At 36.4% G+C, this 27,073-nt stretch overlaps 1 protein-coding gene across 1 annotated transcript in view; it reads right to left on the bottom strand.

Moving 5' to 3' along the window:
• The window catches only part of AIDA (axin interactor, dorsalization associated), a 42,503-nt gene that overhangs the window by 13,195 nt on the left and 2,235 nt on the right, over positions 1 to 27,073 (bottom strand). Inside the window, exons 2-6 of the mRNA XM_059998023.1 lie at positions 21,359 to 21,428; positions 13,803 to 13,856; positions 13,341 to 13,395; positions 8,041 to 8,104; positions 7,694 to 7,800 (exon numbers count right to left, since the gene is read on the bottom strand). Of these exons, the coding sequence (XP_059854006.1) occupies positions 7,694 to 7,800; positions 8,041 to 8,104; positions 13,341 to 13,395; positions 13,803 to 13,856; positions 21,359 to 21,428 (350 nt within the window). The remainder of the gene's footprint in view (positions 1 to 7,693; positions 7,801 to 8,040; positions 8,105 to 13,340; positions 13,396 to 13,802; positions 13,857 to 21,358; positions 21,429 to 27,073) is intronic.

Raw genomic sequence — 27,073 nt, 5'->3', positions numbered from 1 at the left:
TCATTTTACTGCACTAGGGCAATAGGGGACACACCAAAGTCCACCTTGATGATGAAAACTATTTATCAATATGTTGTATTTGGACCAGTAATCCAAGTTGTCCTATTCCATAGTACATCAACTGTAGAAGACAATTTATGAACGCAGCTATGGCTCCACAAACATAAAAAACATCACTTAACTACAAATCACAACCATTGACAAGGTGCTAATATTTTGAGGTTCTAACAGCCATTTAAAATAAACAGAGTAAAGGGAACCCTCTTACACTGTTGGTGGGAATGTAAATTGATACAGCCACTATGGAGAACAGTATGGAGATTCCTTAAAAAACTAAAAATAGAACTACCATACGACCCAGCAATCCCACTACCGGGCATATACCCTGAGAAAACCATAATTCAAAAAGAGTCATGTACCAAAATGTTCACTGCAGCTCTATTTACAATAGCCAGGAGATGGAAGCAACCTAATGTCCATCATCGGATGAATGGATAAAGAAGATGTGGCACATATATACAATGGAATATTACTCAGCCATAAAAAGAAATGAAATTGAGTTATTTGTAGTGAGGTGGATAGAGTCTGTTATACAGAGTGAAGTCAGTCAGAAAGAGAAAAACAAATACCATATGCTAACACATATATATGGTATCTAAAAAAAAAATGGTTCTGAAGAACCTAGGGGCAGAAGCAGAGGAGCAGCTGCAGTCCTCATCCTTCACCTACAACTCCTCTGTTCCAAGGGAAGCTGATAACACTGCAGAACCTACCGTAAGGAGGATCTCCTCACATGGACTGCTTGGTTCTCTGTAATGGGGCCAAGGCACTCTGGAAGAGAGAGATTTCGGAGAACCAGACTAGGAATGGACCGCCAGCCCAGAGACCAGGAGTCTGCGTGTTAAGTCCACAGAAGAAAACAGAGGTTACATGGAAACTGAAGTCAATGAAATCCCTTAAGACTCTGTCCTCACATGATTTTTCTTCCTGGTCTATAATGAAAAATGGCATGATGGTCTTTGTTCCAAAACAGTAGTATATCATCACCTAGACAAGACTCCTAAAGAGGCAATGACTTTTTGGATAATTACTGAGAATTATCTCTTTTGAAAACCCTGTGATTTGAGTTTGCTTATTAAGTAACTTTATTTGCTTGACATTTTATGTGATATTGTACAGATGTTCCCACGGGTGTTGGTTCTAAAATAAGAGGTGAGTTGGTCCTTATTTTGCCTTAGTGCTTCGGAAATTAAACATCACTAACAAGGAGTATATTAATTTTTTATCCACACTTACAGCAGAGTTCAGTCAGGTGTCCAAAATGTAGACTAAGCAATATCATATATATGTGATAATACATATAATCTTGTTAGTTTTCATCGCTTTAAATTTGTAATACTTGTAACTAAACTCACATATCTAGTACTATTGACACAGATTATCTGTCATCCAAATTTCTTTCTTTTTTTTAATTAATTAATTTATTTATTTAGGCTGTACCAGGTCTCAGTTGTGGCAAGTGGGCTTCTTAGTTGCAGCATATGGGTTTCCTAGTTGCGGCATGCAAACTCTTAGTTGCAGCATGCATGCAGGATCTAGTTCCCCAACCAGGGATCAAACCCAGGCCCCCTGCATTGGGAGCATGGAGTCTTACCCACTGGACCACCAGGGAAATCCCTGTCATCCAATATTTTTTAAGTGCACATTTCTTTGTGCTGCTAAAGCATGATAAAAAAAAAAGGACATACATGATATACTTTGCATTTAAGTAGCATTTTCTTTCTTTCAAGAAAAATACTTTAGTTATTCTGGGATAATTATAAACACGATTTAAGATAATGATATTGTTCAAACCAGTCACAATATTTGATAGATAGGTAACATATTAAATGTGTCTTCAAATTCTGGCAATAGATAATATTTGCAACTGACATTGCAGGTAGATAAAAAGTTATGGAGGGACCATTTATTTGTTTTGAAATACTGAATTCAATTTAGAGGTAGAAATTGTGGTAAAACATTAAAATACACATACAAGTTCTCCTAGCAAGTAATTTATTGTCTAGCAGTTGAGGAAAATGGGTTCCTCTAAGCTTTCACGAAAAAGAGTTTGAAAAACTGTTAAGATGCTTGTTCGTGTTTAAAACTGCTTTAAAAGTTTGAAAAAAATCTTAGGGGCCATTATCATTTAAATAATATTGTATCTAGGTCTATGAAATTAAAATTATAGCTGATTGAAGTTGTTTGCATACATAAAGAGTATATCAGCGTCACTATCACATTTTGGAAAAAAAATTAATAAACACACATCCACAAAGTCTAGAAGGAGTCAGTGGGCATGTGCTTCATTTAGAAATGCTAGTTTAAAAAGGGCAATCCATCATTCCCTACAACAAACAAGGGAGAGTTCCCCACAGGTGTCTGAGTTGCAAGGTTGAATTGCCAGAGTACTTTCAAGAAAGAGGAGGCCAGATGTTGCCGGGTGCTTTGAAGATGAGGGCTGCAGGAGGTAGCATACTTAACAGACATTTCATATGAACCAGTCTCTGCAAAGCTCTGAAGAAAACCCTTTAACTTCAAGTGACAGGATTCTTGGATTTAAAAGAAAAAGAACTAACTTTAAAAGGAAATCCTGAAATATTTCCACGACTGCTTGGGCTTGAGAGAGAGAAAAAATATAAATAAGTCTTACATCTTATTAAAAACCAGCCTGGAGAACAAGAGAACAAAATCAAAGAGTATTTTCCTTCCCTTTACATACTAATAAATGCCTGGGTGAGGAACACTTTCTCTGATTCCTCTGCACAGCCTGAGAACTTGAGACTTTGGGAGAAGAAAAAGAACTTGGCGAGCTGTGGTCTAACCGTACCCTTGAGATGAGATTCACCGCTGTGCTCCTAGGCATGCTCTGGATTTCCGTGAAAGAAGGATGCCCTGATAGTCATAAGAAAGCAATGAACATTTTGCTGCAATTTTCAACTTCTTATATGTGTGAGCAAGAAAAAACTTCATTTCAGCTGAAAATGAAATTCATGTTTGCTTATTTCTCAAGTTCAACTCAGAATTGAGTACTTGTGCAGGAAAACCCAAGCACAGGTTTCACGCTGAAGAAGTAAATTTCATCCTTTATTTTCGGTTTCAAAAATAAACACGTTTTATGCATATTTAAGCCTATATAAGAGCTCAAAACACCAACACATTTGTATAATTTTGAACCTGCTAAGCCTATGTTTGAGTTTAATCACGTCATTCAGTAAAAAAATGTTTTTTAAAATCTTGAAAATTGTGTCTTGGCTATTTTTTTATTCATATTTCTTGGGCTTATGATTTTAAGAGCTTTATATTCAGCAATGTCAATACATTTTTAGGCCATAAAAAACACGTTATAAATTTATATCCTTGATTTAAATGAAATCTACCAAGCCTACCTTTAGAAGAATTAAATCCTACTTTGGCTTAATCCAGTTATTTAACAAAAATTTATGATGTTTGCCGTATGAGTTTTTTAAATTTTGAAGAGGAAAAAGATTAATATCAAAAAAGGTAAGATAATATCTACCTCCCCCCCTCCCCCCATTAAAGGCTGGCTAAAAAGTCGTTTTTGGTTTTAAATGGGAAAAAACAATTCTGGGTCCTACCACATCTGCACACCATACCTTATTCCTCATCAGCCTCACAGTGGTGCTGGTTACAGACCTGTAGGCGTTTGTCAGCATGCATAAACCTGCACACTAAAAAGGGTGAATGTTGTATATGTAAGTGACACCTCAATAAACGTGACTTTCAAAAAAAGTCACAACAAACTTACAATTCAGTAACTTATATAAAAACAAAGATAATAAATTAAAAGTCACAACAATTCCCAGAACTATCTTGCCACCAAATGCAAACACAGCCTAGGCATAACTAAAATCTTGGATTCTCTCAGAATAACAAGGAAAATAAAACGTTTCCTGCTTTACAGTTAAGTTAAAGGTTAAATGCCATCTTGTTATTTTGATGATGTCAATGAATATAATTTTACGAGTCATTTTTTAATGACACCTATAGGTCGTGGACAATAATGACCCCAAACTAAAAACAGCTAATTAAACTACATGTACTCGTTCAAAAAAGAAATTCAGAGAATAGAAGGGTTCAGTAAGCCTTCTGTACCTCTGAAATGAAATATCACAATGCTATATCAGTTTACAAAAATCTATTCAGTTTGGGCTTACTCTTACATAGCAAATGGATTTAATTTATGGCAGAAGTTTCCTTTCAACTCAGCAACCTGAACCTCATAAAAACCTTGATCTGTATGTTTCATGGCTTACATCATCTGCTTTAAAGATCTTGTTTGCTACAGAAGTACAGCAAGTGAGCAAACAACCAAGTGAGATAGAAATTTATAGTACTGGAAGCTACGGCAATGATAATACGTGGTTTGCAAAGGGAATAACAACTATTCAGTTAGTAAAACAGCGAGATAAGTTCTCTCACCATCTCAGCAATTTTGAAATTTCCTACATATATGACAAAAACAAGAAAAATACATCTCTCTTTTCATAAAGCAAGGTACATTAGGAATAATGCCCTATACCAAAGAAACATTATTAACAATAAGAGCTACCATCTACAGTAATTGTCCCAATAATCCTATAGTGTAGGTATTGTTATCTCCATTGAAAGATGATGATGATGAGAATAATCACCTCACTAATATTCAGCATGTGACAGGTACTGTGCTAAAAGCTTTATAAGCTGTACCTTGTTTAGTCTTCACAGGAACCTTATGAGTAGGCATGATTATCATCCCATTTTATAAATAGAGAAATTGAGGTTAAACTGGTTTAAGAATAGGTGCAACTAGTAATGGACAGAGATTAGACTCAAGCCCAGTGTCTGTTGGTTCAAGTCTATGTTGCTCCAACTCCATAATGCCTCCTCCCCAAGGGGCATTATAAACACTGGAATATCACTATTATTACTGTAGTACTTTATTGCACTTCACAGATATCTCATTTTTTACAAATTGAACATCTGTGGTAACCCTGTGTCAAGCAAGCAAGCCAGTCTACTGGTGCCATTTTTCTGACAGCATTTGTTCACTTTGTGTCTCTTTTGTCACATTTGGATAATTCTTGCAATATTTCAAACTTTTTCATTATTGTTACAGTGATCTGTGATCAGTGATCTTTGATGTTACCATTGGAACCACAGATGTGGTGGAAATAGCAAGAGAACTAGAATTAGAAGTGGAGCCTGAAGATGTGACTGAATTGCTGCCATCTCATAAAACTTTAACAGATGAGGAATTGCTTCGTACAGATGAGCAAAGAAAGTGGTTTCTTGAGATGGAATCTACTCCTGGTGAAGATGCTGTGAAGATCGTTAAAATGGCAACAAAAAATTTAGACCATTACATAGACTTAGTTGATAGACAGTGGCAAGGTTTGAGAGACTTGACTCCAATTTTGAGAGAAGTTCTACTATGGGTGAAGTGCCATTAAATAGCACTGCATGCTAGAGAGAAACTGAAAGGAAGAGTCAACCTAGGTGGCAAACTTCACTGTGCTCTGATTTGAAGAAGGTGCCACAGCTGCCCCAACCTTCTGCGACCACCAACCTGATCAGTCAGCAGCCATCAACGTTAGACAAAACTCTCCACCAGCAAGAAGGTTACAACTAGCTGAAGGTTCAGATGAGGGCTAGCATTTTTTTAACAATAAAGTTTTTTTCTTTTCTTAATATTTGTTTATTTATTTATTTCTGGCTGTGTTGGGTCTTGGCTGTGGCACACGGGCTCCTCTCTAGTTGTGGAGCGTGGTTTCCAGAGCGTGCAGGCTCAGTAGTTGCGGTGTGTGGGCTCCAGAGCGTGTGGGCTATGTAGTTGCAGCACATGAGCTCTCCAGTTGTGGCACATGGGCTCAGTAGTTGCAGCGCGTGGGCTTAGCTGCCCCACGGCATGTGGGATCTTAGTTCCCTGACCAGGGATCGAACCCGAGTCCCCTGTGCTGGAAGGCAGTTTCTTAACCACTGGACCACCAAGGAAGTCCCAGCAATAAAGTATTTTTTTAATTAAAGTATGTACCTTGTTTTTTTAGACATAATGCTATCACACACTTAACAGACTATAGTGTACACGTAACTTTTATATGTACTGGGAAACCAATACATCTGTGTGACTTGCTTTCTTGCAATACTCACTTTATTGCGGTGGTCTGGAACCAAACCTGCAGCATCTCCAAGGTCTGCCTGTACTTTTATTACCAAGAAAGTTATCAGGATAACACATAAATTGTATCTAGCTGTATTTTAAAGCTTCTGGCGTCTATTTTAAAATACATCACAATATATCAGCATAGTACACTAAAGTGAACTATTATAGTTTACCAGAAATGAAAACTGTGTCCTGTATAAGAACAGAACAGAGTAAAACAGTAATTGGGAGAGGCAAGAAATTTATCCAGGGTGGCTGCCTAGGTTACTGACAGAGAGGGAAGATCTTCTGTAAACAAAAATGCCTTGCCATACGTTATTTGCTTTCCTAAAACAAGATGGGAAGAAAAGGGCATTTGCTTTGTATTCATTCTCCCTGGGTCCAGTTTTGTTTTTTTTTTTTTTTAAATAAATTTACTTATTTATTTTTGGCTGTGTTGGGTCTTTGTTTCTGTGCGAGGGCTTTCTCTAGTTGCGGCGAGCGGGGGCCACTCTTCATCGCGGTGTGCGGGCCTCTCACTATCGCGGCCTCTCTTGTTGCGGAGCACAGGCTCCAGACGCGCAGGCTCAGTAGTTGCGGCTCACGGGCCCAGTTGCTCTGCGGCATGTGGGATCTTCCCAGACCAGGGCTTGAACCCGTGTCCCCTGCAGTGGCAGGCGGATTCTCAACCACTGCGCCACCAGGGAAGCCCCTGGGTCCAGTTTTAATGACCACAATTTGATTAATTAAAGAAGTACTTACAAAAGTGTACAGAAAAGAGTTAACATAGCAGGTCTGAGATTGTTACTCTTAGAAAGGCCTGAGTACAAGGTAGACCCCTGACTAGAGTCTGGGAATCTGGATTTTAGGAGGGTTCCTACTATCCCCTGATAAGAATGGTCACTGTGCCTAAGTTATTTTTACAAACAACATGGTTTATGCTGAATTATCTGCTTTCCTTCTAGGAGTCTGGAATTTTGGTCAGTGCTAGGCAGAGGGTGTCTATGTGATCAGCCGCCAGTAACAGCTCTGGGCATGGAGTCTCTAATGTGCATCCCGCTTCCCTAGTGGACACTTCACGTGTGTCATTACAATCTGTCACTAGAGGAATCAAGCACAAGCTATGTGACTCCACTGGAAAAGGACTCTTGGAAGCTTGCACCTGGCTTCCTCCAGACTTCACTCATGCACCTTTTCCCTTTGCTGACTTTGTTTTTGTATTCTTTCTCTGGAATAAATCACAGCTGTGAGTACAATCACATGCTGAGTCCTGTGAGTCCTCCTAGTGAATCTCCAAATGCGAAGGTGGTCTTTGGAACCCCAAAACAGATAGTAAGATACTTTCAGACTATACTTATAAAACAGCTACTGCCCAAAACACGACCATTTGCTTAAGATTGGCATGAACCCTGGAGAGGTTTTACTCTCTACTAGCAAATACCAAAATAAGTTCCAAACACCTTGACCTTGTATTGAGTTAAGTAATGTATATTTTTAACAAGTGATACTCACCGGGAACTCTAGCAGGAAAGGCATCAGGAGACCCTGCTCCAGCACCACCCTCTTCTTCATCTTCTTCAAATTCCAAATTCTCTTCTTCACCAGGTGCTAAAATTCTTCTACATGCAAAAGGACAGAGAAAAGAGTGAGCTACAAAACTAAATATACTAGAGAAGCCTCATAGCTACTCATTTCCTAGGTAAGATGTTGATATAAAAAATGCTGACATAAAATGTTAATGTTACTACTAATGATATCAGTATACCAACATTGATATAAAACATCCAGAATCTCTGAAAAACAGGTATAAAATAAGATGATAGAATAAGAAGACAAATATTGGTGCTTATTTATTTTACCTTAAGGGGACAGGCTGAACATCAAATGGGAATTCTTTATTATATGTAAGAATATTCTTTAGGACTAGAATAAAAAGAGAAAGACGTATGAATTATCTCATGAATCAAAATAAACAATTTTATTGTCAATGACTGATTTTTAGTCAATTTTACTACGCCTATTAATACTTTTTTAAAAATTCCCAATCTTATCATCATCCAGAGCCATAAACCATTGACTATCTTAGCAAAATGAAAATATCCGTACTCCAAGTACCAGTAATTTCAGAGTATTGTTAGACCTCCAAGGAGAGTTATTTCTAGAGTCTCAGAGTCCTTATGGAAAATGAACCCCAAAATAGTTCTATGTACAAAGTCCTAGGTGAGACATGGGGCACCAGAGAAGAGAGTAACTCCTCCCTGGAGTATTTAAATTAAAAGATTGGTGTCAAAGATGACCAATGAGAGGGACATGAGCATATCTTATTCTATGTCCTGATGAAACTTCCCCTCAACTCCATAAAACTGGTAAAGTTTATAGTAGTGAGGTTATAATTCTCATACGCATTTTACCATAGTTTATTACAAATGTGTAATATATACATACATATATGTGCATACATTCTTACATACACACACACACAAACACAAAGAGGGATTTATCCTCAAGAGAAGTCTTCAAACAACATGGTACCACCTCCTGTATTATGGTTGTGGTCAATGACTATATCCTGGCATGTAAACTTAAAGAGAGGTGCTATATGTAACTTAGTGCTTCATATCTGGTCTTATGGATTCCCAGTAACTACCTGCAACTATATGAAGGTGAAGTAATAGCATTAATTGGGCAACCCAAAATATTTCTATGATTTTATACTCAACTTATTCAGTCTCTCTAAGTTTGGAGTCCTGCAGTTGAGAGCTAAAATAGGTATGGATGTTGTCATCCCCAAAAAGGAAATCCCTGTGTACAGGTTGCAATTATATGCCTTACTCCAATCGGAGTTGGATGTGTTTATCAGACTTCTTCTAACATATGCACTCCTACTAAGCCCTTCGGGGAGAGAAGTCTGAGACTTGGGTCTAGATTCTCACTCATTCTTATTCTCGCTCCCTCTCCAACTCTTACCCTCATTCTTCCTCTCTTTTTCTTCTCCTCAACAAACGTGCACTGAGTGCTAAAGATATGGCAGTGATAGAGACAGAGGGTTCTTGCCCTCATATGTGGATCTTAGACCCTAGTCAGGAAAAGCAGACAATAATAAGGCAACAAATAAACAAGATAATGTTAAGACTGCAATTAGTGTAATGAAGGACACAGAGGATGCTTGTGTACATGGAATAGAGGGATAACTTCAGCTGAGGTGAACAGGGCAGGCCTCTCAAACCTGAATTACTAGAAGACATTTGAGCCATGACCTGGATGAGAGGAAATGTCCACAAGTAGCTCTGGGGCAAGGGCTCTCCAAGAATTAGAGAACAAGCTAGAGCAACAACAAAGGCTCTGGGGCAGGAGCTTGTTCAAGGAGTAGAATGGACTGTAGAGCTAAAGTCTGATAAGCAAGGGGGAAGTAGCAAAAGCTCTGAAATCAGATCTTAGCCCTACAAGGATGTTAATGACTTGAGCATTCACATAACTACTCTGAATCTCCGTTTCCCCAGTTCTAAAATCAGAATACCATTTCCTTCCCAGACTGTTGAGAAAATTAAATTAAATAACACAGTATATGACATTGCATGGGAACATTTAAAGTACCATAAAAGTATAAGTCTACATTATTATATGGTAATTTATTTCTCCATAGTTTTCCCTATCTGGCTGACTAGAATCCTATTGTTTCAGATCTCACTAAGAAGGACTATTTTTAAAATTATAAGACTATCCTCTCTAAACTTGGTGCATGAATGCTCCTTGTAAGCTATTCATTCAACGCAAATATCAATTAATTCATCAGTCCCCAACCTTTTTGGCATCAGGGACCGGTTTCATGGAAGACAATTTTTCCACAGACCGTGGGTGAGGGAGGGGGGATGGTTCAGGTGGTAATGCGAGCGATGGGGAGCGACGGGGAGCGATGGGGAGCAGCAGATGAAGCCTCGCTCCCTCACCGCTGGCCACTCATGTCCTGCTGTGAAGCCCGGTTCCTCACAGGCCGCAGATCAATACTGGTCTGCGGCCCAGGGGTTGGGGACCCCTGAATTAATCACTTACACAGTATTATGCTAGATACTGAGAACAGGGAATGGGTGACAAAAAAAAAAAAGATCATGTATATCCATATCAGAAATGATCACATTTTAATAATAAAAAGGAAAAATCAAACCTTAAAATATGTACAAAACAACATCAGTTAAAAAGTTGAAAATCATATTAGTCATTAAGAATATCTTAAATTTGTATTATAATAGAAGAATTAAACAGTATTTTCTTTCCTTAGGCATCAATGCTTTGAAAAGGAAATGTCTGTTTTGCAGTAATAGCCTCTCCTTTATTTTGTATTTGTAAGTATAGAGTATATTAGATATTTAATTTGTGTGAATAACTTTGGGAGAAAAATAACAGCTCCTTTCTCCCTTTCTGTAAATGTAGGATAGGTTTCCATTTTCACCAACTATGGAATAACAGGGATTCTAACGTCCTTTTAAAATAGGGTTCTACATAAATTTTACATAGGATTTTTTCTTCTGACACTAATATTGATATTTTAGGAGAATTTAGAGAAGAGAGAAGCAAGTTTATAATTCCATGGAAGGTATTAGCATGAGCATGGAGTCTACCACCATTGGGGAGTAACTGGCTCATCCAGTAGAAATCACACACACAGGCCCACCCTCTACTGGTAAGAACTCAGCAGTCTCAGCCTGCTGTCATGGAGCAGGCCCTGCAACCTCCTGAAGCTGACACTCTAAAAATCTCACAGACACACACCCCAGATGTATTCTTCTTTTGTGGCTGACATTTTTCATTTTTGTGGTAGGCAAAAATGAGCAAGTGCTTCCCATCTGAAAGGTTATTTTTTTAATTATGTGAGAAGATTCCCTGAAGACATTCAACCTAAAAATCTGCCGAGTTCATACTATAGGCAGAGCGTTGAATGAGGCTCTGTGGGGAAAATACAGAGGCTATTCACAATCTTGAGGAGAGAAATAAATATAAGTGAGAAAAATACAGGGAAGACTACAATGGGGGCTATAAAAAGTGCTCCTAGAAAGGACATGAAGTAGAGTTTAATTATGGCTAGGGAAAGCACGGAAAGCTTTCAGAGAAAGGTGGGATTTCTTCGGGGCCTTCAAAGATGAATTAATGGAAGGGAACTTCACAGTTTATGGGGTTGTCACGGGGGAACAAGTTTGAGTAAGAAGTAGTCTGCTACTAAGGATTAACGTAAGAAAATCAAGTAACTAGTACTTTCAAGATCTTAGTTTTAGTATGAATTTCAGACAGGATTATATTTTTAAAACTTTGAAGGAAAAATACATTAGCAAAATAAACCAACTAGGACTAACATGTTGAAAGACACAGTCATTCATTAATTTTCCTTTCCTTAACATTCTTAGAAGAGGCAGAGGTCAGCTTGACTAAGAACACTGAATCTGAAATATAGTCAAACACCAATTTATAGAAAATGTTTAATTCTGATAAAATAATTAACTCATAACAAGTGCCTAGATTTTATAAATTCAAAATTAATTACAGAGTATATCCTACTGAGATACAATATACACATTTATGTTCCTTTTAGAGGCAACAGCAAATTAAAATCATCTAAAAAAATAATAAGTACCAGGAAGGGAGAAGTCCAAATGAGAAGCACTATATAAATTCAAACTATAACGAAATGAATCCCAATAATACTCTTTCCTTTCCATTCCCACACCAAATCTTAAAAAAAAACAAAAACAAATAAACAAAGTAGAAGACTAATGCAGATTTTAGTCCAATCTTCCACTAAGATATGGGCCAAAAATCTCTCAGGAACTTGACCTGAAGAACCATGATATTTAGGGTTGATGCCAATACTGCACCATTCCAAGTATTAATAACAGAGTGCAGTGGTAGGAATGCAGGCTTTGAGATCACTTAGAACCCTGGTCAAAATCCGGTTCTGGCATTTACAAGCTGTAAGATCACGGGCAAGTGTCAGTAAGCAAAATGCCGTTGAGACGATTTATCTGAGTGCTTGGCATACTGCTGCTACTCGAAAAAATGGCAACCGTTATTACCAACGAGAAAGTCTATGAGGCCATAGGAGGAATAACTGAGCGAGTCTATGTAAAGAGATAATAAACATCTGAGTATAAGCGTTTACAAACTTTACAGTCACCCTACATACCTAACAGGTTCTTAAGTTTTATTTGGAAACAAACTGAAAAGAAATGGAAAATAGTGACTAGGTAAGGATCCCAAATCCAAATTATTCTTATCATTTAAAAGTGAACGTTATGATTTTCTTTAGAAACATTATACGACTCAGACATCCCAACTGCAGCTGAAATCTTTTTTTTAAAGCCATCAATGTGCTTTTCTTAAAATAATCTTATATATAGCCAGTTGCAAAAGACCATACATTATATGATTCCATTTATACGAAATGTTCAGAACAGGCAAATTTATAGAGACAAAAAGTAGATTAGTGGTTGCCTAGGGCTGGGAATTGGGGGAAGCTGGAGGGAAATGACTGAATGCTAACGGATAAAGGGTTTCTTTATGGGGTGATAAAAATGTCCTAAAATTGACTGTGGTGATATTCAATACTTGTGCCCTTGCTTATATTTCAAACATTTCCTCTAAGAGAACATTCATTTGAACCAGCAAAAAAGCTTCATCTAGCAGCAACCTAACCACCAAAATATTTGAAGGAATTGTTTACCTCAAAAAAACTTTCAGGAAGGAAAACGAGGACAACAAGGAAATATTTTATAGAGCAGATCAAACAGCTGGACTGCAGTTTTCAGTGACATGCTGTATAAATAGGCATCAATGACTATAACTTTATATTCTCCAGTAGACTCTACTGTAAATGTTTACCAAAGTAATTTAATTATAGTCTTATTAAAGAGATTAAAACAAAATAAAGGCTAAAACAGATAGATGAGGTACGACATAGAATCAAATAATTTTTCATATTCTATAATGAAAGTGAACCAAAGAATAATTACTATAAATATTATAGGAATTATAAAAGCACAAAAAAATTACATAGGACTAGATATTAACAGAAATGACTCAAATCAGCATTCTGCTAAATAACCTTAATATCCATAACAGCTCAAATATTTTTCTAAAGGAGTATCACTAAAAAATATAAAACAAAACTTACTTGGTTCTAGCTTCTTCAGATCCTCCAGTTTAAATTCTTCTTGGGACTGTGTGGACTGAATTTAAAACATGTGCATTACATATTTTTATTACAAAGATTTCACTGCACCCTATGTCTTTTAAGTGGTTGACGACATATTCAAAAAGTAGCCAAAATAAATGAATCTATTTCTTGCTTTCAGGGTAAAAAAAAAAAAAAATTCCAAACTGGTTTTTGTTTTTGTGTTTTTTGGAACATTCAGGCTAAAAATAACAGAAAAAAATTGAAGTCATATCTTTTATTTTTACAGTTTATATAATATGAACTAAATCTTTTAATATGAGTTTAACCCATGAATTCTTACTGTTATAAAACCTTTGTGAGACGATACTGCTTTTGGCATGAATGCTAATATTTTATCAGAATAGTTCACAATAATTTCTTTTCCTTATATTAAAAAGTTGGAGGGGGGGACCTATTTACCTGTAAAGCTGCACTTCGTAATTCCAAGCATGTTGCAATTTTGCCTATGGTTTTCTGAAGGAAAAAGAAAAAGCTATAAATACCAAATATATCATAACTGTTAGCTGTCCAAATCATCAAGTTAATTTTCATTGGTAAGCAATCTATAATTTTAAAAAATAAGTTAAATTTTACTTCTTTTAGCATCTTGCAGACTTTGGAGATGAGAAACAGGAGGTAAAGGACTGGGATCGGGCAGAGAAGGTGAGTATGTATTCGCTCCTAACCTAATGTGCCACAACCAATTTTAAATCGTTTGCTTTGATGATAGCTTTAGATGTGATTTAAAGGTCAATGAAAAGGACTTCAAGCATCTTCCCTCCTAAGCTTTACCTTTTCTTCTTCTCCATAAAGTCTGATATTCACTAAAAGACTTAAAAACAAAAATATCTGAAAGTTAGCACAGTGGTATAATTTAATTTTGACTCAAATCCAATCTTGACTTGTTCAATTAAATATATCAACAATATTAAGCAGAATCAATACTTGTGATAAATGGTGGTAAATTTTACAGTCAGATCTGAGCTATAAAATGGATACAAGTAATAAGGTGTAGTCCCTGTCTTTAATAAGCTCATGTTTCTATTATATAAGACACATTCAGAATCACTGTAACATAAAGCAGAGGCACTTGATTCTATAGGGCTTCAGCGAACTAAGCGGTAATATGTCCTGGAGAAACAGGACAAGAATCGGAATTAGGATTCAAGCCCCAGTGACTGGGAGAATTTCTAAAACTAACGTACTAGGAAAACTGTCATGGTTCATCTGTCTGAAGTCCCAAACTGAAGCAGGGGGAGAAAGGTTTGAAATGTGAAATGCGTGTGTTGGGGGAGGGAGGTCATTATAAAGGGGATCTTCTAGGACCAGCTGCAAAATCTGTTATTACTTTAGCAATAAATCATACAGATAGTTTCTGGACAGAAGAATGACTATCAGATTTGCCCTTTAAGAAGACCGCTGTGTGGGCTTCCCTGGTGGCGCAGTGGTTGAGAGTCTGCCTGCCGATGCAGGGGACACAGGTTCGTGCCCCGGTCTGGGAGGATCCCACGTGCCGCAGAGCGGCCCGCGTACCGCAAAAAAAAAAAAAAAAAAAAACAAAGAAGACTGTTGTGATAACAGTATCCATAGGGTGAAGGAGAAAAGGGAAAAGAATAAAGGTAAGATCAATCAGGTTATTTCAACTGTCTATGTAAACAGTAATCAGAACAAGAACATGAATGACTAGGGTTGAAATGAAAAGGAGGAGACCCATAGAACAAATATGTGCGAGAGCAGGCAGCAGCTGGATTATGCCCATCAAGACTTTTAAATCCTTCCTAATAAAAAGGAATAAATCCTGACAATAAAAGTGAATATATATGTACAATATTTGCAATGCCTTCACAAAAAAAATATTCTGGGAAAAAAAAGGATGTTTTTCTATACATACTGACGACCTGCAAAAGTTTAGTCAATTAGATTTGGTGGTTTTCTCTTTCATCAATTTTCTTTGGAAGATAAATGAGGAGCAAAGAGGAGTAACAACTATCGTCCTGGTACCTGGCACCCAGGCTAGATGGCACTACGCAATTATCATGTGGACCACAAACAGCTGGGATAGTTCACAAAATAAAACACTAATTCTACAAATAACAAATGCTAGAGAGGGTGTGGAGAAAAGGGAACCCTCCTACACTGTTGGTAGGAATGTAAATGGGTGCAGCCACTATGGCAAACAGTATGGAGGTTCCTTAAAAAACTAAAAATAGGGTTGCCATATGATCCAGCAATCCCACCCCTAGGCATATATCTGGAGAAAACTATAATTAGAAAAGATACATGCACCCCAATGTTCACAGCAGCACTATTCACAATAGCCAAGACACAGAAGCAAGGTAAATAAATGTCCAACAGATGAATGGATAAAGAAGATGTGGTGTATATATATATATATATATATATATAGATATACAATGGAATACTCCTCAGCCATAAAAAAGAATGAAATAATGCCATTTGCAGCAATATGGATGGGCCTAGAGATTATCATACTAAGTGAAGTAAGTCAGAAAGAGAAAGACAAACACCATATGATATCATTTATGGAATCTAAAATATGACACAAATGAACTTATTTATGAAACAGAAACAGACTCACAGACATAGAAAACAAACTTATGGTTACCAAAGGTGAAAGGGGGAAGGATAAATTAGGAGCTGGGGATTAGCAGATACAAAGTACTATATGTAAAACAGATAAACAATAAGGTCCTACTGTACAGCACAGGGAACTATATTCAGTATCCTGTTATAAACCATAATGGGAAAGAATATGAAAAAGAATATGTATATATTGATATATATATCAATATGTATAACTGAATCACTTTGCTGTACACCAGAAGCTAACACAACATTGTAAATCAAGTATACTTCAATAAAAAATTTTTTTTAATTTAAAAATATATAAATAAATAAACCACAACTGAGCAAAAGACATGACTCTTGGTCAAGGAACAAGTAACAATATTTAACTATCTCCACAACCTTTAAAAATTTCTTTTAATCTTAATATAAGAGTTTAGAAAATGTCAAATTTTATTTTGAAATTTTACATTTAAATATTATATTTAATAGAACTGCTGCAAAAGGAATCAAGATACTCACAGATTTATTTACCCTCTGAAAGAGCTGTTGTGGAGGAACCAGCAACAATCTTTTCTACATAAAATCTAATAACCTCAGATCATTGTTCATATATATCACTCAAATCTGACAAAACTAGTAAATAATTTTAAATATATATATAATTATATAGTAATAGTAATAGCTAACAACTATTGAGCAGTTACTAAATGACAGACTCTGCTAAGTGATTTACACACATTACGTCATTTAATCCTGACTACAACCCTATGAGTTAGATACAACTATTTTATAGATGTGAAAACAGAAGACAGGTTAAGCAACTTGCCCTGGACATCAGTGTATTCTATACAATAGCAATATATACAACAAAGTAATACACTTATTTTAATACCATTTGGCCATACTTTTTATGTTCTTTAAAAAATGGTTTTGAAAAAGGGTTGTCTGTATTAAGGGACACGTACTAGTGAGTAAGTCTTTAAAAATACTAGTTAACTCCTTTTCCTTCTTTACTATACAATCCATCTGATTTGATGTTTTTAACATTTAAGGTAAAATGTAGTTTAACAACTATAAGTCCGCTAATAATCTATTTTAAATTTAAATATTTCTTCACGTTAAGCAGAAGCAACAGTTTTTTACACAGAATCTACTGAACTATGGCAAAATACCAATAAGCATTATTCATAACTATTTTAAGGGACCACACCCAACATCAGTATTAAAAAAGGAGTGAAACACTATCATTTTCAGCTGTAGCAAAACATGCAGCATTTATTGATTTCAAAATCAAGTGCTTGCTACTGCAATTATTTCAACTTTCTTAGAAAGAAATGGTTCAGAAAAATTATTAAGAAGCACAAAGTCATATGTGTCAGAATATAAATATTGACTATTAACTAATACACATTAAGACTAAGCACTCAAAGTGAAGTTTAATTTTAGAAAGATTTAAATAATTAGCACTTCATTCAAATTAACTGCTTATACCTACTGTGGTATAGAAATGGAAAATGTCATTTTCAGAATACTGGCTACTTTACTTTGTCACTTGCTGGGGAAATGGACAACTCAAAAAGAGCGGTGAAAGGAAAAGATGAAATAGAAATATACAAATAAAGAGCAAAAGTAATTTTGCTAAAACATATCAAGGAAAAATAGGTTGAAAAAATACACATTGTTAAAGTAGTAGAGTCTCAATCCAGACTTAATTTTTTACATTTAGACAGCCAGCCGTCTACTCTTTAGATGGCGGGGGTGGGGAGGAAAGAAAGGAAGAGAGGGAGGAGGCAGTGGAAAGTGGGGACCTATAAAATGTAAAACAAGCATATAGTGCTGGAATTCTCATTACCACTAAATTTGATTCAAAACAGGGAAAAACTTTCTAAGCATATCATGAGACAGGATGTTCTAGTCTGTCCAGAAACTTACATGAGAAAATCTACTACACCAAAGCAGGGAATTCAACGGAATGAAAGCTTTTGGCAGCTCTTTTTTGGCTACTAAACCCTGTTGTTATAATGACAAAACTATTAAGAAATGAAATGAAAGCTATGTCAACTGATCATGAGGGAACATCAAATAAGAATTATAAACTTGCTTTTTTTTCCACCAGAAATCTTTGAGAATATTTTGAATAGAAAAGCCATATGAAGATTTTTTACCATCAACTAATAAACTTTAGAGAGATCAGTAGCTCTGCTTTAGAGTTCTTCAGATTTAAAATAAATATTGTGAAGATATATATGTTATTCTCTAAAAAAATAGGATTCCTCTAATCTTAAAATAATAATCATATACAAATAAATATCAATAACTTAAGATCTAACAAAGCATTTATTCATCAAATATTTTTGAAATCTTACTGTGAACTAACAGTAGAAAGCTTCATAAAGAAAGCACTTTAGAAATATAGTGGTTTTTAAAAATCTTCTTTCAAAGTTCCACAAATTATTAAATGGTTGGCATAATTCTAAAACTTGTCACTGCTACAAAAACATTTAAAATTGTAAAAGCATAAAGAATATAATTCCAAATAGAAAACATATAGAACAATTTTGCTTAGAATAATGTAAGGAACATTCTCCATTTTCCTCTTTTAAGGAAAACACAATCGAATTTCTTCTCCTTTGGCTTACATGCCAGGTCTGGCATTCAATTAATTTTGCAGACCTAACAGTTGGTTTCAAAATTTCCCATAACATGTTCTTTAGATCCAATGAAATATTATAAAGGGAGGAGGAGGGAGACTTTCAAAAGCCAACAAATCTGAGAAATACTCCATTACCCAAACTCTTTAAAACTCCAACATACACATTAACATACTAAAAGCCCTGACAAGTCACAAACTCTGTTCATATAACATCTATTAATTTTTCAGAGTCAATGTTCTCCAGATAATGCCTGGGAAATCTTTGTTTTTCTAATCATTTATTAACTTAGAGCCTCTAAGTTTTTCCTTATGTGACATTGAAATAAGGCCTACAATGTCAATATGAGGTTTCTGGCCCATTGTGAATGTTTCACCTGTATTTTTAAAGAAATTTTTTTTAAAGAATTTGTAAATACATACGACTTGCCTTATATTCATAATGTAGTACAGAGTGATTTGGGGGTCCTTCTCCAAGCCCAAGGAATAGGGAGGCAGGCACAACCTCTCTCTGTAGTCACTACTGGCAGCCACATTTGCCTCCTAAGCAGGTTTATAAATAATAAATACCTCAGAAATCAGGCCTCGAGGAGGGGAGGAGGAACAGACTACCTCAAAGGTAGAGGTCATTTGAAGATTTAGGGATACGTTTCAAGATCATTTAGGGTTATCTAATCCCTCATTTCATACATAAGGAAATTAAGGCCCAGAGACAGAGACTGGATTCAAGACCAAGTCTTCTGACTCCACATCTCAGGCTCATTCCTTTAGGTCATGGTGCCTCCTGGGCCTTGTGGAGGGTGAGATCTGTGTAAGCTGAAAATGACAGCAGCCGGGTGCCTACTAAGAACAGCTATAAATTAAAGATTGAATACACAGCACTGTCAAACATCCCAGCTTCATCCTTAGAAAGTTAAAGAAAATTAAGTAAAAGCTAATTTTTTCTGGTTAGCCTAATCATCAGAATACGACAAAGCTCATTTCTTGATGACATTTTTAAAAACTTTAGTATGTTTTAGGTCAAATCAGTTTATATTTGAGGTCGTGTTGCTCATAGAACCTATACCTAAGCAACAGATGTTGGAGACAAGGCAAACAGGTGATTAAAATATGGCTGTCATTAAACTTTTTAATTTCCTAAGCTTTCATTTTGTTTCCATAGTCATAACACAGTTTGTTAGCTGTTAATTTACATACTCAGATATTTGAGATTGTTTCAAAACATAGATGTTTAAACTCTCAATTCTGTGATGCCAGCTGATCACTTCCTTAGCAATTCGTAGACAGATTTCACAAATCTTAGAGGTGATAAAGCATATAGTCCTTCTTCCTTTCCTTTTGCAAACCGGACAATTCCTCTGTGGTAATTATTTTCCAGGGCTAAAATCCTAAGTTTCCTAAATCTATTGTGGATATTAGCAATTATTAAAGAAAAATACACTTTAAAATTTTAAAACTTCTATTACCCTTTAAAATACAAAATAAAGATACACTAGATGACACAGACCCAAAAACGTTCTATTAGGTTTTTTTTTTAATTTTATCTTACTTATTTTTTTGTACAGCAGGTTCTTTTTTTTTTTGATTTTTGAATTTCATTTATTTTTTTACACAGCAGGTTCTTACTAGTTATACATTTTATACATATTAGTGTATACATGTCAATTCCAATCTCCCAATTCGTCCCACCACCACTGCCCCTGCCACTTTCCCCACGTGGTGTCCACACGTTTGTTCTCTACATCTGTGTCTCTATTTCTGCCCTGCAAACCCGTTCAACAGACCCCAAATATTTTTAAAATGCAAACATACTAACTTGTATAAGAAATATGACTGACCCTAATTTTTGGTGTTTTTTTCTTTTCAAAGACTTATAAAGATGAATCAAATGAATACAGGCCTAAAGACTAAAACCAATCTGTTTAGGCTTACTTAAAGAGTGTGCAAAGAATCACTCCCACTCCCACTCCTTGTACAAAAAGAGAATAAAAGCAAATTAAGTCACCATAGTTTTTACAATGTCTTAAGAAATGGGAGGAAAACTGACATGAATTTTTTCATTATCTACGAGATTAAAATTTAACTTAACATTAGATACCTTGAGCCAGGAAAAATAAGAATTGTTTCCTCCCATTTCTTCCCACTGTTTTACAGTAAGACTTCTTAAAATATCCCATTTTTCACAATCTCTAGCAGTACAGGGAATCAATTTGATACATTAAAATTTTAATTCAAGGAGAAAGAGCACCCTTGAAACATTTTGCAACTTTATGCATTTATTTTGTTGATGGATTCTTATGCTAAATTCTTGACTTGAACTAATTATTTTTCAGTGGTGGCTTTTTTTGTTTTTCGTTTGTTTTGTTTTTTGTTTGTTTTCAGAGGAGGTGGAGAAGGAGGTAAGGAAGTTCTGAGTTAAGTAAGTACTGAGGTGGGATGCAATTACTCACAATCAAACTCCAGTCTCTGGTACCCCTTCCTTCCCAACCAAAGTGTGGATGGTCTCCACTAAATGTCTAAATGGCTGAGTAAAGAAATTCATTAAGTGAGAAATTCATTACATGGTAAATCATGTGGTATCTCTAAAGTAATTACTTAATGTTCAGCGAAGCATAATCAGTATCATTCTTTGTACTTAAGTATAACAGTTTTTGTTGTTTGTTTTTGCTTAATGGACTCAAAAGACAGAACCCTTTTCATTTGGAATCTGATGTATCTAGAGATTATTTTATGGTACCTTTTGTTCTTCTGTGAACTCAGAATTATTGTGTTGAGCTTGGGCCTCTTTTTGTAGGTGTCTTGCTAATCTGTAAGAAGAAAAAAAACATTCTTTAAAATTGAAGGAAAGCAAACTATTTCAAGTGAAACACGGTAAAATAATTTAATTCTTAAAAAAGAGTGAAGTACAATAACACTTTTCTTCTGTTTTCAAAGTATAAATCTACATTATCTTTAGAATCTAACTCTTTATACAATGACAATGGAAATAAGATACTTTTCATACCATTTCACTGGGACAAATTTCAGCTCGAGACAGCAAAAACAGAATCATAGAGGTGGAAAGAATCTCAAATGACATCGAATTCAACTTTCCTTAGTACACACAAATTTCTTCTACAACAAGCCAAGAGCAGTTTGTCCAGATTCAGCTTAAACACTTCCAGTGAGCACCAATTAATAGTACCAGCCAGAGGTACTTTATCAGTCTATCATTAATTTGCTGATAAGATTAGTTCAAATTACAGCCATGACAAAGTGATGATACTCTATCAAATTATACTTTTGAACGTATTTTTCATGGCAAATAAAGAAAATCCTCTACCAATCAGACATGGAAATCACTGTTTGCTCAGTTATCATCATCCTTAAAAACAGCAGCTAGGCCTCGGATGAGTTTTCAAGGATGGATCTGTGTTACAAGTCTAAGCTCAACTCTTACAGCTAAACAATAAAAAGAAAAATAACTCAATTTAAAAATGAGTAAAAGGTTTGACTGAACAGACATTTCTCCAAAGAATATATAAAAATGGCCAATAAGTACATGAATATCATCTCATTAGTTATTACGGACATACAAATTAAAACCACGATGACATACAACTTCACACCCACCAGGATGGGTATAATTTTTAAAAAGAGGGAGAAAAAGTACAATGGGTATTGGCAAGGATGTGGAAATTGGAACCCTACCACTGGAACTGATGGTAGGAATGTAAAATGGTACAGTCACTGTGGAAAACAGTTTGGCAGTTCCTTAAAAAGTTAAGCATAGGGGGCTTCCCTGGTGGCGCAGTGGTTGAGAGTCCGCCTGCCGATGCAGGGGACACGGGTTCGTGCCCCGGTCCGGGAAAAGCCCACATGCCGCGGAGCGGCTAGGCCCCTGAGCCATGGCCACTGAGCCTGCGCGTCCGGAGCCTGTGCTCCAGAACGGGAGAGGCCACAACAGCGAGAAGCCCGCGTACCGCAAAAAAAAAAAAAAAAAAAAAAAGTTAAGCTTAGAGTTACCATATATCCCAGCAGTTTCAAAATCCTAGGTATATTCCCAAGAGAACAGAAAACATGTTCACACTCACACACACAAAAACTGTACACGAATGATCACAGGAGCAGCATTATGCGTGATTAGCCAAAAACTGGAAATACCTAAAATGTCCATTAACTGATGAACGGATAAACAAAATGTGGCGCACACATTCAAAGGAATGTTATTTGGCCATAAAGAGGAATGAAATACTGATACATGCTACAACATGAATGAACCTCAAAGACATTATGCTAAATGAAAGAAGCCATATAAAAGATCATATATTATATGATTCCATTTACATGAAATATCCAGAATAGGTAAAGCCATAGAGATAGAAGGCAGATTAGTGGTTGCCAGGGGCTGGGGAAATGAGAGAGTTGGAAGTGACCCATATCAGGTAAAGGGTTTCTTTTGAGAGTGATGGAAATGTTCTGGAATTAGATAGTGGTGATGGTGGCATAACATTGTGAACATACTAAAAACTAACAAATTGTACACCTTTACAGTGATAAGTTTCATGTTACGTGATATTTATTTTAATTTTTAAAAACTTGCAGGGGGGAAAAAAGAAAACAAAGTATTGAAAGGATTTTTTTGGTGAGACATTTTGTAACTACAAAAGAATTTTAAACTATAATTCCCAAGCATACTATACTATCCTAGGTGGGGAACGGAGGCAGGGATACAAAGGGTAGCAAGTGCTAGATTTCCCACCAAGCCGTTGCAAAAGACAGTTCACCAAGTTTCCAAAAAGCCTTAGATGGAAGTTTTAATCTATACAATCATGTCTTTAAAGATCAAGAGTAAAGTTCACTTGATGACCTCTATCTAATCTATGAAAGGTCTGCATCCTCCTTATCATAACGCAAGAAACTCCTACATAAAATCATAACGTTTGCCAGGATAGCTCCACCATGTTACTTAATCAAAGTGCTTCCATCCATTTATTTCTTTTCCCCCAAAACTGGAAACCCCAGAATATTTGTCCTAAAATGTCATTCATAGACCCACTCTGTGGATTTTATACAGGAGTAAGTACAATTAGAAATAGCCATAGCCATACTTGTCCCGTACTTGGTTTCCTTTCTAACTCTTGCTGGCCTACCATCTACGTAGAGTTCTCTTCAGGAATCACAGTCTACACTTAACAATGTCAACTACACATCCCTGAATTCAGGGAAGTTACAGTGTTGCACAGTTTCTTTATTTGACAAGTTCTACACACAATATGCCAATAGTGACTGTAAACCTAAGCAGGTCACTGTCAGAAGAAAGGATATAGCTCTAAACTCCTGCTCAAATGCTAGCAGTCAGTAGACAATGATGTTAAATTCAAACAGAATCCTGTTTTTAAAAATTAGGCAACAGGCTGGAGGAAATATTTGCAAATCATATATCCTATCTGATGAAGAACTGATATCCAGAAAATACAAAGAACTCTTCTAATTCAACAGGGAAAAGACAAACAACTCAATTTAAAAATAGGCAAAAGGAAAAAAAAAATAGGCAAATGGTATGAAGAGACACTTTACAAACAAGATTTACATGGAAAATAAGCATCATAAGAAAAGACACTCAGTATTACTAGTCGTAAGAGAAAAGCAAATGAAAACCACAGTGAAGTACACTACATACCCACTAGAATGGCTATAATCAAAGAGACACACAATAACAAATGCTATCAATGTACAGAAACAGGAACTGTCATATATCGTTGGTAGAAATGTAAAATGGTGCACCCAGTTTGACCAACCAGTTTCCCTTTAAAAATTACACATAAATTTACCATATGAGCCAGCAATTCCACTCCTACATCTCTACCCAAGAAGAATGAAAATATACGTGCACCCAGGCTTACACGTGAATGTTCACAGCAGCGTTAATGATAACAGTCGAAAAGTAGAAACAACTCAAATGTCTACCAAGTAGTGAATGGATACACAAAATGTGGTATACCCATACAATGCAATACTACTCAGCAGTAACAAGGAACAAGGTACTGATACATACAACAACATGGATAACTTCAAACACATTATGCTAAATGAAAGAAGCCACATACAGATCACATATCATATGATTCAATTTACGTGAAATGTCCAGAAAAAGTTTCATTTCATCTTTAGAGACAGAATATAGATTAACGGCTGCCTGGGGTTAGGGTGGGAACATGGAATGACTGCAAATGTGCATAAGGGATCTTTGTGGGGTGATGGAAATGTTCTAAAGTTTGATTGTAATGATGCCTGCACAACTTGGTAAATTTACTAAAAGTTCACTGAATTGTAAACGTAAAATGCTGAATTTCACTGTATATAAATTATACCTCAATAAAGTTATTTTTAAAAACTTTTTGTAAAACCTAGGCAAAAAAATTAATTTTCTAGGGCTTCCTTGGTGGCACAGTGGTTAAGAACCCACCTGCCAGTGCAGGGGACATGGGTTCGAGCCCTGGTCCAGGAAGATCCCACATGCCGCGGAGCAACTAAGCCCGTGCGTCACAACTACGGAGCCTGCACTCTAGAGCCCGCAAGCCACAACTACTGAGCCCGCGTGCCACAACTACACTTCAGCCCGCGTGCCGAGAGCCTGTGCTCCTCAACAAGAGAAGCCACTGCAATGAGAAGCCCGCGCACCGCAACGAAGAGTAGCCCCCACTCGCCGCAACTAGAGAAAGCCCGGGCGCAGCAACGAAGACCCAACTCAGCCAAAAATAAATGCATAAATAAAATTAATTTTTAAAAAATTTAAAATTTTTAAGCCCATAAATGATTGCACCATTTTAAGACAAAGTGAGACATAAATCTGTCCACTGAGGGAAAATCCACCTGCTCTGGGTATCAGATGAGCAGGTAAGAGTTGACATTCTATTAGTAAAGGTAAAAAACCTATCAAATATTTTTCTCTAGAGAATAACCTCAGTTTCCAAGGTGCCTACAGGTAATATAGGACTGCTCTCAAGGGGAAGTTTTAAATATCCTTAAAGCACATAAACAAGTGACCCACAGAAACCCCACAGCAATCCATGACAGAAACAAGTGCTTCTCAAACTATTTAGAGTGAAGAACTAGTTTTTTCCCCTGCAATCTGTTCCAGGCTAATACTTTTATAAAATAAAATAAAAACTATCATTAAGATGTCACACCACAATGAAATTCCTAAATTTTACATCCCCATTTCTTTATTTATCTCGTTGCAGACCAGCAAGGACGTGGGACCACACCTTGAGAGGCACTGACACAAGGCATAATAAGGATGATTAACAAGGCTTATCCAATCTTCAAACTCACCCATTCATTTAACAAATACTTATTGAGCATCTGTGTGCCAGATTAATGCCTCAGGACTGATCCTGTGAAATAGCTGATTCTAGGCAGCAGAGTCCATGCCACTCTACCCTAAGTTAGGGTGCAGGTACCCCCAGGTTGCTGAAAGAGGTGGCCTGCTAGAGGGAGTTGTTTTTAATTGATCATGTATATTTTAGATAGCAATTTTAGTTTTGACATAATTTGCTGAAATCTTCCAACAGTACTGTGGCATCAACTCCTTAATGCTCCCACAGCATATTCCTGAATCAAGCCATTCACTAGAATACAACAATTATATAATATCTAAATAAATAATTACTTGATAACAGTCTAGTGCTACTCTGGACACTACGTATACAGTAGAGAACAAAATAGACAACCCCTCCTATACCCTGTTTAAAGACCTTACGTTCAAGTGGGGAGAGAGACAACCAACCAAATGAATACATAAAATATATTGTACTTTAGATGGTGATAAATACTATAGAAAAAATTAAGCAGGATTGGGGGTTGGATCTGCAAGACTGAGGTAGAGGGAGTGGGAGTGGACAGCATACTTAACTGGACAAAGAGGGCCTCGCAGTGATAATATTTGGACAAAGACCTGAAGGAGGTGATCAATCGGTCCAAGCAGATAATGGGGGAAGAGTGTTCCAGAAAAAGTACAAAAGCCCTAAGGCAGAAGCATGCTTCAGGAAACAGCAAGGAGTGTGGCAGCACTTACTCTTTTCCTACTTCTGTAATAGCAATACCCATTTATTCTAAAATCCTCCAGCATTTCTCACAATGAAAAATAAATAAATAAATAAATAAAATCCTCCATTAGACTCAATACTTTGAGGATGGATATCAAATCTTATTCATTTCTATACGCCCAGCTCTCACTTGCTGAGTGATGAAACTGTTTAAGCTGTGATATTCTTACCTTACGATAAGTACAAACACATCCACTCCCTCCCCCACAAAGTCCCCATCCCATGAATTCACTCCTGTGTGTTGCACAGCTGTAAAGACACAGCTGCCTCTGCGGTCAGAAAGGCCAGTTCTCCCAGACTTCTTCTTCTCGCTCAGTATCTAGTCAGTTACTAAATCCCATCCATTCTTTGTCACATCATTT

Source organism: Delphinus delphis, chromosome 1, assembly GCF_949987515.2.
Source record: "Delphinus delphis chromosome 1, mDelDel1.2, whole genome shotgun sequence".
NCBI classification, from domain to species: Eukaryota; Metazoa; Chordata; class Mammalia; order Artiodactyla; family Delphinidae; genus Delphinus; species Delphinus delphis.
Note: the sequence above shows the minus strand (reverse complement) of the source record. Positions and strands in the feature narration are given on the sequence as shown.